Source organism: Henckelia pumila, chromosome 1, assembly GCF_033568475.1.
Source record: "Henckelia pumila isolate YLH828 chromosome 1, ASM3356847v2, whole genome shotgun sequence".
NCBI lineage: Eukaryota > Viridiplantae > Streptophyta > Magnoliopsida > Lamiales > Gesneriaceae > Henckelia > Henckelia pumila.
In genome coordinates, this window is record NC_133120.1 from 38151160 (window position 1) to 38164152 (window position 12993).

General features: G+C 44.0%; 1 protein-coding gene across 1 annotated transcript; it reads right to left on the minus strand.

Moving 5' to 3' along the window:
- Window positions 1–704: 704 nt before the first annotated feature.
- Window positions 705–1301, minus strand: LOC140861264 (uncharacterized). The gene has a single exon (XM_073264274.1). The coding sequence runs from the start codon at window positions 1299–1301 to the stop codon at window positions 705–707; it is 597 nt and encodes a 198-aa protein (XP_073120375.1).
- Between the last annotated feature and the right edge of the window lie 11692 nt (window positions 1302–12993).

Consider the following 12993-nt stretch of genomic DNA (forward strand, 5'->3'; position numbering starts at 1 on the left):
CGTTGGATTGATTTGAAATTTGGATACAGACTTTAAAACATCATGGACATCTATGTGATCGGTAAAGATCGGATTTTAATAACCGAAGCATTCCCAGGTAGTTTCTGAAGTTGAGTCTTCATAGTTCATTCCTTGCAGAAGTAAGTACTGTGCAGCTTTGTTTAAAAAAATCATATCTCCATATCCAGCCGTTGGATTGCTATGAAATTTGGAGAGAAGCTTAAGAACATCCTGATCTTGATTTTCACTATTGGAGATCTGATTTGGATGACTGGAAAGTGCCCGGTGAATTTTGCAAATTTCTGATTTATAATATTGGCTTGTCCTTGTCCATTTCTTTTACAACTTCAAAGTAACTTCCAAGAATTTGATTGTTAATATGATCTAATCTGCAAAGTCTCACTTTAAATGGTTAGTAACAATTAACCGAGTTTTGTAATCATCAAAACATAATAATATGAGATTTGTTAATGCATTAAAAACATTAATCTCATAACACGAGATTTGTATGCGTTTAAGGCGTAACAACCCTGAGATCTGAACTGTCCCTGCTGTCTCTGTGGCCCAGTAAATGGCCTCTTACCCTGCTGCTGTTGGTGACCCTGATGAGTGAAGGTCCTCTTGCTATGAACCTCAGCACTGATGTCCTTCAAGGACTGCTCGGACCGTAATGCCTTTCTGATAGCGGCTGTATAGTCCACGGGCTAAGCCATCATCACATCCCTACGAATAGTAGGCCTCAAACAAGCAACAAAACGCTGCAACTTCTCCGCCTCATCATTCCCTATCAATGGCACAAAATGGCAGCCCCTCTCGAATTTGCGCACAAACTCGGATACAGACAGATATCCCTGCCGGAGACTCATGAACTCTTTCTTCAACTGCGCTCTCACCTCAGCTGTATAGTACTTCTCATAGAAGAGAGCCTTGAATGCTTCCCAAGTCAGGGTGGTAACATCAACAGTCTTCTCCACACCCTCAAACCACAAGGCGGCGTCATCCTTGAGTAGGAACGTCATACAGTGAACTCGGTCCCCATCTCCCAACTCCATGTAGCGGAAATTCGCCTCAAGCAAGCAAATCCAGCCCTTCGCTACCAACGGATCCGTAGTACCGGAAAAGTCCTTAGGATCCATCTTCCTGAACTTCTCATAGATCGCACTAGGTCTAGCCCTCGGGGCCTCGGCATGCTGCTCTAAGATACGAGTCAGGCCAGCTAGCACCTGAGCACCAACATCAACTGGTGGTGGGGGCGGAGGAGGTGGCAATGGAGGTGCATGGGGATCGCGTCGAGGTGCCATATGTGGGCAAGTTCAAATTCCAAAAATTCAAATTTCATGCCTTAAGAAAAGATTTTTTATCTACACTCATACATGTTTCAAATAATTTAGGAAACTAATGCTACTAATCCGAACAAATAGCAATAAATGAAACATAAATCTTACAGACTTTGAGGCGAGATCTTTTCGAGTTTTGGCAACCGGCAGTAGGCACAGCCCAAACCAAGACCGTGCTCTGATACCAACTGAAATGACCCTAACTCTCTAAATATAAATAATAAATAAAGTATTTGCGAAATTAAAAAAAAAATTGCCATGACTCGCTTTAAAAATATTGTAAGCCCAACTGACACAGTCAGCAATTCAAATCAAAAATAAAATAAACATAAGTTTTTTTTAAGAAAAATTCAAATATGGTAATCATATATAATCTAAAAAGGGAGTTAATCCCACACAGTTGCGGAAAATAAACTGTTAATTTTACATGCCAAAATTCTAAAACAGGGAAAACACATCCTGCAAATGACTGACAGTGTATGAAATTATTTCCACTCATAAATAAAAAGGCAACATCAGAGTTTGCGGAATAACTGAAAGCACGTCGGTCAAGGGCCTGCACCACCGGTGACCTCGCCCTGGGGATCCTGCCCCTCAGCCTCAATGTAATAGTCATCACGTGAAAACGATAAGTGTAGTAAGTCTAAAGGACTCAGTAAGAATATGGGGGGGATAACGAGTACTACGTAAATACAAGAACATACATATTAAAAATAACATATAATAAAATACTTTGTGCCTTTAAACTTAAAAAGATGTTTTCTGAATAAATGACATGAATATGAATGTAACATATGCATGGCTAAGTCAAACATTGACAATGAAACTGAATATACTGAACTGAACATGTATATAAATGACTTGAACTGAAAATGGTGAACTTAGATCCATGAATTGTGACTCTATGGGTTTCAATCATGATCATGGCTGCAGTGCACTATGCCGCAAGGAAGTCAGGATAACACCCAACCCGTCTTGCCCTATGGTTGGTATGGGAAGCCAATATTTCTCCTAGCCCATCCATACACATGAATTTCGGTAAGGGAAGCTAAGACGTCTCCCAGCCCGTCCAAACACATGAATGTCACTGTAGTCACAATCATCTCACTTCGTTCGTAAAAATACTTTCTTTCATTCATAAATATGAGACTTAGCATGCATATGTATGTAAATGTTTGAACGATAATCATGCAAATTACTCACACAAGAATGACCGGGATGGTGATTTAGGAAACAACCAAAGGATGAGAACACTAAATCCATAAATTTTTTCTTAAGACAAAATGGGAGCGGTTTACCCGTAAAATTTATAACTTTCTCGATTCTTATCAAAAAGGGATACCGCTAGAAACCACGACTCCACGACACTTAGAACTAAGTAGAGAAATCATGTAGTAGCCCGTAACCAAAATCAATGATTAAGGGATTAATCAACGCTAATTAAATATATTGGGTACCGGACGGATCGGAAGCTCCGATGCAGGATCGGAAACTCCTATGGTATTACGTCAGGCATGACGTGTGGCAAGATCAGAAGCTCCGATCAGGATCGGAAGCTGCGATCACCCCTATCCGAAGTCAACCAATAATATTTTGACACATGGCAGATAGCGATGTTTGGAAGCTCCGATGGCAGGATCGGACATTCCGATCGAGGATCGGAGGTTCCGATCGTGGTCTATAAATAGAAGGTCGAGGCTTCACTTTCATTTGCCAATTCCGAGAATCCCTCTCTATTCCAGGTTTATTTTAGTAGTTCTAGTCTTCCTAGGCTTGACCCGGGGGTTGGCGAGGCGTTCGATAGTCGTAGCGGAGTTGTGCCCAAGTTCTGGAGGCATCGACATCAAAGGACTAGCGACGGACGAAGGTATAGCTTTTGCTTCCTATAAATATTTAGGAGTATGCAATAACTTAGTTAAGGCTTTTAGAGCACTTTAATGATAGTAGTATCATTGGCAGTGTAGAGCAGACTATAGGCGTGCACCTAGAGTTGGTAGAGCTTGCACTGATTTGAGGTACGAAAGTACTGTTCGAGATATCCTGACTGAGTATGCATGTATTATGTGACTGCATGGTTTATATGTCATTGATTTATGCTGCATTCATTTGCATACTGAGCTATCTCCTTTAAGATGTCTATTAGTAGGGTTTTACCCTATCCTGTTAGTGGATGAACTTCCATGGCTTTGGGTCCGGTAAATCCACTAGTATTATGGTATGGGAGCCACCTCTTGAAGCGACGGCACAGCGTGCTACATACCAGGGCCCGGTCTGTCTTTGTATCTGATCCTTGACCTTGAGTTATAGGGAGTTCACTTTGCATGCATGTATACTCATACTCTCGTACTGAGCTTTTTATGCTCATGTCTCGTACTCTGTGTTTTTGGACACCCTATTCCATGGGGCAGGTTTGCGATTGGACGAGGCGGGTGGATCCAAGAGGGGCTAGGCAGTGATTGGCCAGCTGGAGCTTCGCCTAGGTTTTATTTTGTTGTTATTTGGATTGATACAGCTGTTCGATCTAGTTGTATAATATTTTGTTATTTACAGATTCCTTGCCTTGGGATTGTTTATTGTTTATGGTTTCCGCAGTGTTATTCTGATATCCATTTAATTAAGTTAATTGCATGCCTAAGTTCTGTTTAGTAGGTGATCCAGGTAAGGGTCACTACATTTATGGTATCAGAGCATGCAAAGTATTCTTGGGATTTAGATTCTACATAAGATAACCGTTAGGTTAATTTTGTAGATGGCAGATCGTGATGACCAGAGTTCTCATGGCAGTATTGGTGGGCGTTGGGGTGATGCCGACCGGGAGCCTTGTCGGGAACGCCGCCATCGTCATCGAGATGAGAACTGTTTCAGTGTACGTCGATTCTTGCAGATGGGGCCTAAGCCCTTGGACGGAGGCGAGTCTCCGGAAGAGGCGGAGAATTGGTTAGACCGCATGGAGACGACTTTCCGGACGTTTCACTGCACCGAGGACCAGAAGATGGAGACACTGGGTTATCTTCTGGATGGACGTGCACGTAGGTGGTGGAGGTTTACTTCTGCACCTTTTGTTGCGGCGAGACGAGTGGCCATCTTGGCCGAATTCCGCACAGCTTTCCACAAGCTATATTTTCCTCCTGCACTCCGACAGACGAAGGCATGTGAGCTTCTGAGCTTGCGGCAGGGAGCTTTGTCTATTGATGAGTACCAGCAGAAGTTCTTTGATCTGTTAGCCTATTGCCCGGAGATTGTCGACAGCTCCGATATGAAGTATAATCTGTTCCTTCAGGGCCTTAACCCTGAGATCCATGACCGTGTGGCGGTTGGTGACGACATGTCCTACGAGGGTTTGGTGAGCCGTTGTCACCAGGCAGAGGACAACATTCGATGGAACAGGTCTTTCTCTCAGTCGAGACCTGCTAGTTCTTTGGGTCCCCGTGCCCAATCTTTCAAGAATTCTGGATCTACTTCTTCTTCCTCTAGCTCTGCTGGTGTTGTCCGTTTTGGTAAGAAGGACAAGTGTGATCACTGTGGGAAGAACCATCCGACTGACCGTTGCCGTAGAGCTTCTGGAGCTTGTTTCCGTTGTGGAGAGACTGGTCATATCCGGAGGGATTGTCCACTATCTGGGGGAGGCGGTTCTGGTTCTGGTTCAAGATCTGGTTCTCAGGCCACCGTTCAGCAGAGGTCGCAGGGACAGCCTGCTGGGAGTTCTCACTTGAGGCCACGAGCTTCTGGCCAAGTGTTTTCCCTGAGACATGATCAGGCAGCGGAGGAGAATGAGAAAGTCATCGCAGGTACATTTCTGCTTTATGGTATACCTGCTCTTGTACTTATTGACACTGGTGCATCTCATTCCTTCATTTCTGCACGTTTTGTTAAGAGGCATAAGTTACCTTGCATTTCACTAGACGTAGTAGTTTCTATTTCCACTCCGACGGGTCAGTCTGCTTTGGCCAAGCGCCTAGTGATGGGTTGCCCTTTAGAGTTTGAAGGTAACATTTTGATTGCGAATCTCATGGTCCTTGCGATGTATGATTTCGATTGTATTCTGGGGATAGACATGATGACTACCTATCGAGCTTCAGTGGACTGCTATCAGAGATTAGTACGCTTTCATCCGGAAGGGAGTGAGAGCTGGTTTTTCTATGGTAAGGGAGCGCGACCCCCGATGCCTTTTGTATCAGCTTTGAGAGCCTGTCGAGCTCTAGAGTCTGGCAGGGAAGGTTACTTTATCTATGCAGTTGATTTGTCCGCTGAGAGCGTTGGGATAGAGAGCATTCCGGTCGTGGATGAAGTTCCAGATGTATTTCCTGATGAGATTCCGGGTTTTCCTCCTGTTAGGGAAGTCGAGTTTGGCATAGAGTTGATGCCGGGTACTTCGCCTATTTCTCGAGCACCGTATCGTCTGGCTCCATCAGAGATGCGTGAGTTGAAGAATCAGTTACAGGACCTTTTGGACAAGGGGTACATTCGTCCTAGTGTATCTCCTTGGGGAGCTCCTGTTCTTTTTGTAAAGAAGAAGGATGGGTCGATTCGGCTGTGCATTGACTATCGGCAGCTGAATCGAGTCACTGTGAAGAACAAGTATCCTTTGCCTCGTATTGATGACTTGTTTGATCAGCTGCAGGGCACTTCAGTTTACTCCAAGATTGACTTGAGATCTGGGTATCATCAGTTGAGAGTCCAAGATCAAGACGTAGCCAAGACTGCATTCCGTACTCGCTATGGGCATTACGAGTTTCTAGTGATGCCATTTGGTTTGACTAATGCGCCGGTTATATTCATGGACCTGATGAACCATGTCTTCAGGGAGTATTTGGACAAGTTTGTCGTGGTCTTCATTGACGACATCTTGGTGTATTCGCGTAATATGGAAGAGCATGTTTCTCACTTGCGGTTGGTACTGCAGACTCTTCGAGATGAGCAGTTATACGCCAAGCTGAGCAAGTGTGAGTTCTGGATGGATCGAGTGGTCTTTCTTGGCCATATCATATCCAGGAAGGGGATTTCTGTTGATCCAAGCAAGATTGAGGCGGTGCTTAATTGGTCGCGTCCGACGACGGTTGCTGAGATCCGTAGCTTTCTGGGTCTAGCAAGATATTATCGTCGCTTCATTATGAACTTCTCTCAGTTAGCTCGACCTTTAACGCAACTTACCCGCAAGGGTGTTGATTACGAGTGGTCCTCCGAGTGTGAGGAGAATTTCTGTGAGCTTCGACGGCGGTTGACTTCTGCGCCAGTGTTGGCATTACCGTCAGGATCTGGAGGGTATGTGGTATACAGTGATGCTTCTCTTCAGGGGTTAGGTTGTGTCCTGACTCAGAATGAGCATGTGATTGCATACGCTTCTAGACAGCTGAAGCTTCACGAGGAAAACTACCCAGTCCATGATTTGGAGTTAGCAGCCATTGTGTTCGATTTGAAGAACTGGCGTCTATATCTGTATGGCGAGAAATTTGAGATCTTCACCAACCATAAGAGTCTCAAGTATTTGTTCACTCAGGCGGAGTTGAACATGAGGCAGAGACGTTGGATGGACTTGCTTAAAGACTATGATTGCGAGATTAAGTACCATCCGGGAGCTGCTAATCTCACCGCTGATGCATTGAGTCGCAAGGTGCGACTATCCGCACTTCAGACTTGTTCGATGTCTAGTGCGATCAGTGACTATTGTACTTCAGGATATACTTACAAGCATAAGAAATGTATGCAGGGTATCCAGATGTTTGCGATATTATCTGAGCCAGCTTTGTATTCACGGATTCGAGATGCTCAGATGTCTGATTCGAAGACCCATCGTTTAGCTCGTCTAGCTAACGAGGGTAGCTCTTCTGGATTTCATTATCAGTCAGATGGCTTTCTGTGTTTGTCTGGTAGGCTTGTGATTCCGCAGGATGTAGAGTTGCGAGAGGAGATTTTGTCTCAGGTGCATCGCACTAAGTTGAGTATTCATCCTGGGAGCAACAAGATGTACAAGGATCTACGTACTCGTTTCTGGTGGAAGAAAATGAAACGCAGTGTTTATCAGTTTGTTTCGAGATGTTTGGTGTGTCAACAGGTCAAGGCAGAGCACCGACGACCTGGAGGATTGCTTCACAGTCTGCTTATTCCTGAATGGAAATAGGAGTTTATCACAATGGACTTTGTGACCCATTTGCTGGTATCCCCGAGGAACTGTGATGCTATCTGGGCTGTGGTGGACCGACTCACCAAGCCAGCGCATTTCATTACCTATAGCCGGGAGTACAATGTGGATCGTATGGCTCGGTTGTACATTCAGGAGATCGTTCGACTTCATGGAGTGCCTGTGAGCATTGTCAGCGATCGGGACCCCAGGTTTACTTCTAGATTCTGGGGGAGTGTTCAGCGTGCGATGGGTACTACTCTCAGTTTGAGTACTCCCTATCATCCGAAGACTGATGGTCAGTCAGAGCGCACTATCCGTACTTTGGAGGATATGCTTAGAGCGTGCGTCATGGATTTTGGTTCAGCCTGGCAGGATCATTTGCCATTGATCTAGTTCGCGTACAACAACAGCTATCATACTAGCATTGGGATGGCACCTTTTGAGGCGTTGTACGGACGACGTTGTCGTACTCCACTTTTCTGGGTAGAAGTGGGGGAGAGACAGGCTGAGGGGCCAGAGTTAATCCAGCAAGCTACCGACATTGTTGATCAGATCAAGAAACGGATTAAAATTGCACAGGATCGTTAGGCCAGCTATGCTAACACTAAGCGCAGGCCTTTTGTGACGCCCGGGGCTGAAGAGGCAGGGAGTGATCGCCGGTGCCAAGAGGTTGCACGGACAATGAGCGGCTCCTGGTAGGCTTCTAGGCGGAGGGAGACATGAATGAACCGATCCCGTGCCGGAATGAGAGGGATTCTGAGACTGTGTAGGTATGGGACTACATAGTTGAGGAGGGCTTAAAAGATTTCATATGTACTATTCATATCAAGAAGGTGCATCTTCTTTTCGGGAGCTCATCAAAATAAGAACTCCAAAGTTAAGCGTGCTTGACTTAGGGCAATTATAGGATGGGTGACCCCCTGGGAAGTTTCTCAGGGTGCGTGTGAGTGAGGACATAAGCACGCTGAAAAGACCCGTCTTGATACAGTGGGGCGTTACAAATGGTATCAGAGCCGACCTCTCTTAGTACGGTATGGTTCGGGGACGAACCAAGCGGAAGCTGGTGGGCATGTGACGCCCGGGGCTGAAGAGGCAGGGAGTGATCGCCGGTGCCAAGAGGTTGCACGGACAATGAGCGGCTCCTGGTAGGCTTCTAGGCGGAGGGAGACATGAATGAACCGATCCCGTGCCGGAATGAGAGGGATTCTGAGACTGTGTAGGTATGGGACTACATAGTTGAGGAGGGCTTAAAAGATTTCATATGTATTATTCATATCAAGAAGGTGCATCTTCTTTTCGGGAGCTCATCACATAAGAACTCCAAAGTTAAGCGTGCTTGACTTGGGGCAATTATAGGATGGGTGACCCCCTGGGAAGTTTCTCAGGGTGCGTGTGAGTGAGGACATAAGCACGCTGAAAAGACTCTTCTTGATATAGTGGGTCGTTACACCTTTGCAGTTCGATGTCGGGGAGAGGGTGTTTTTGAGAGTGTCATCTTTCCGCAAGATTCTCAGAGTTGGCCTTAAGGGCAAGTTGTCTACCAGGTTTATCGGTCCGTTTGAGATCTTGGAGAGCATTTGCGATTTGGCTTATCGTCTGGCTTTACCACCGTATCTTTCCAGTATTCACGACGTGTTCCACATATCTCTGTTGCGACGATATGTGGCGGATGAGTCCCATATTCTGCAGCGGTCTGAGGTTCAGGTGAGCAAGGATTTGACCTATGTTGAGGAATCTATTCGTATCCTGGATCATAAGTATAAGGTCTTGCGAAACAAAGTCATTCCTTTGGTTTTAGTTCAGTGGCAGCGCCAAGGCACTGAGGAAGATACTTGGGAGCTTGAGGACAGGATGCGTGAAGACCATCCTGAGTTGTTTTGATTTCATTCTTAAGTTGTATTCAGTTGCGAACTCTATAAACGTTTGATTTGAATAAAGAATGTTTCTGATTTCTGTGTTACATTCGGTACTTAAGATCTGATTTCGAGGACGAAATATCTTAAGTGGGGGAGAATGTAGTAGCCCGTAACCAAAATCAGTGATTAAGGGATTAATCAACGCTAATTAAATAGATTGGGTACCGGACGGATCGGAAGCTCCGATGCAGGATCGGACGTTCCGATCGAGATCGGAAACTCCGATGGTATTACGTCAGGCATGACGTGTGGCAGGATCGGAAGCTCCGATCACCCCTATCCGAAGTCAACCAGTGATATTTTGACACGTGGCAGATAAGGATGTTCGGAAGCTCCGATGGCAGGATCGGACGTAACGATCAAGGATCGGAGGTTCCGATCGTGGTCTATAAATAGAAGACCGAGGCTTCACTTTCATTTGCCAATTCCGAGAATCCCTCTCTATTCCAGGTTTATTTGAGTAGTTCTAGTCTTCCTAGGCTTGACCCGAGGGTTGGCGAGGCGTTCGATAGTCTTAGCGGAGTTGTGCCCAAGTTCTGGAGGCATCGACATCAAAGGACTAGCGACGGACGAAGGTATAGCTTTTGCTTCCTATAAATATTTAGGAGTATGCAATAGCTTAGTTAAGACTTTTAGAGCACTTTAATGATAGTAGTATCATTTGGCAGTGTAGAGCAGACTATAGGCGTGGACCTAGAGTTGGTAGAGCTTGCACTGATTTGAGGTACGAAAGTACTGTTCGAGATATCCTGACTGAGTATGCATGTATTATGTGACTGCATGGTTTATATGTCATTGATTTATGCTGCATTCATTTTCATACTGAGCTATCTTCTTCGAGATATCTATTAGTAGGGTTGTACCCTATCCTGTTAGTGGATGAACTTCCATGGCTTTGGGTCCGGTAAATCCACTGGTATTATGGTATGGAAGCCACCTCCTGAAGCGACGGCACAGCGTGCTACATACCAGGGCCCGGTCTGTCTTTGTATCTGATCCTTGACCTCGAGTTATAGGGAGTTCACTTTGCATGCATGTATACTCATACTCTCGTACTGAGCGTTTTATGCTCACGTCTCGTACTCTGTGTTTCTGGACACCCTATTCCATGGGTCAGGTTTGCGATTGGACGAGGCGGGTGGATCCAAGAGGGGCTAGGCAGTGGTTGGCCAGCTGGAGCTTTGCCTAGGTTTTATTCTGTTGTTATTTGGATTGATACAGCTGTTCGATCTGGTTGTATAATATTTGTGTATTTACAGATTCCTTGCCTTGGGATTGTTTATTGTTTATGGTTTCCGCAGTTTTATTTTGATATCCATTTAATTAAGTTAATTGCATGCCTAAGTTCTGTTTAGTAGGTGATCCAAGTAAGGGTCACTACAAATCATCCTCGGAATTTATTTCCTAAGCAATCATTTTACAAAAAATGAATTCCGGGCAGCAGTCCTTGAGCTAAAAAAATTATTTCTACACCTTATAAATTAAAAATCTAAAACTCGACCCAAACTTAACCGAATTGATTCCCGCTCGAACCGACATGATCCTAACATCTCAACCCAACTCCAGAACCAAGCCCTTGTCCAAATTCTACTTTTAACCCCGTCTTAGCCTCACATTTCTGGACAGCCCCAAAGTTCCCAAAATTCTGCTCATGACCTCAAGTTCCAACCCAACCAATCCTAGCTACATTTCATCCAATCTTCCAAGCCTCTAATCCTAGGACCAAGGCCAACATTCAACCTCATTTACAGCCCTTACAACCTACCTTGATCAAATTTAAGCCCAGCTCAAAAGCAGCCCTTTCAAATCTTTTCATACCCGAACCCATATCCTCAAAAATTCGAAGTGCAACACAACTCCATCCCACAAGCTATATTCAAGACATTCTAGTTGCTACCATGTGAACTACATTTCACCCATGGTAGCCCCTAATCCACCATTCAAGTCAACACCAAATAATAAACCAAATCTTTGAAACAACATGCTATGTAAAATCTGAAAACTTCGAACAGCAAGCTTTGTAAAAAACCTGGACATTTTCAAGCAACAATCTATGTAGAAATATGGAAAAGGAATCGAATAACAAGCTAAGTAACAATCTGGAAAATGTCGAACAACATAGCATCTCCGCATTCAACATTTCAAGTTCACAAACATTTCATCCCCATCAAACAACATAATTTCTCAAGCATGTTTAAGGGCAAATCTCGGCTAAAACAAGGAGGCCAAAAACAGGGCATATATATCTAGATATGTATTTCAAAAGTTTCATGAGATGCAACACACAATATACTAATCTACATGATGAAGAAATTAAGCCACATTCTTGCTTAGTTAGCAATCAAAATGCAATAGCTCAACTGAGCTAAACTCGAAGCGAAGGGAAAAAAGGGCTGCTCGAGCTGGAAATCCGAACTGGAAATGAAGCTTAATCGTGCTCAAGATCTCGGCCGGCTGCTAAGGAACTATTTCCCGAAGAAGAAACGAAGACTAAAAGCTTAAGGATGATTAAATGAAGCCGATAATCCCCATTGAAGAGAGCAGGGAAGACCTCGGCTGAGTGAGTGTGTGTTTGCGGGTGGTGTGTGTGTTTAGCGTGTAGTGTGAGTTCGTGTGTGGCTAAGATTCAATCTTGTGTTCAAGTGCTAGATTAGGTAACCCTAGAAAAAAATGTGAATATAAGAAATTCATGAAAAAGTGAAACACGCTCTTAAAAAGAGCTAAACCAAAATAACAATTAAGACTACAAATTAAGTCGCACTAAATAAAATGAAAGCTCAAAAATCCTAACTTAAAATATTAAATTTGATTTTTTACTAGTCCGAAAATTAAAAATGCTAATTTTTGCAAAAAGTTAAAAATAATACATTCTAATGCGCGGAAGAATATAATATTTAGCCAATTAGTCACAGAAAAATTAAAATAATAAATATTAAAGACTAATTTAGGCATAAAAATTAAATTAAGAAATTCTAGGCGTCACAAAAGCTATACCTGCTTTCGTCGCCATCCCACTGATGGAGACTGCCCCCAAAAATCAGGCACAGCTCCGCTATGATGTCGGGATCGCTCCGCTCTTTCCGGATTTCCAATAGGACGCCTAGAATTTCCTAGATCTAAGTTAGAAGGCTAAGAAAAGAGATAGAAGAGAGGAGATAGGCGAGTTGAAATGAGGCCTCATATCCTATATTTATAGACGCAGAACGGAACGTCCGTTTGGGGTACGTTGCGTCTGTTAGGGAACGTTGCGTCCATTCCACCATCATTGCGTCCGATTTTCAGATCACGGTCGTAAGCAATGACGTCATCTTGTTGACATCATGGATGACATCAGTTGGCCAGAACGTTGCGTCCGTTCCTCAACGTTGCTTCCGTTCTAGGTCACCCTTCAGGCCATTTCCGATCATTCTAAGTTCATTTCCAAAGTCCGTTAATCCATATGAAATTTTTTTAATCATGTATTAATAAATCAAAACATGATCATACGATAAATATTACATTAATCGCTAATTACGGATATGGGTCACTACAATAAGTGCAACGACCCTAACTCTACTTTAAATAATAATTAAATAAAATGCGGATTTTTCAGAAAATTTTATTAAAATTTGGCATGACC

Coding starts and splice junctions, on each gene's coding strand:
- LOC140861264 (XM_073264274.1), bottom strand. CDS start 1,301: ATGGCACCTCGACGCGATCCCCATGCACCTCCATTGCCACCTCCTCCG.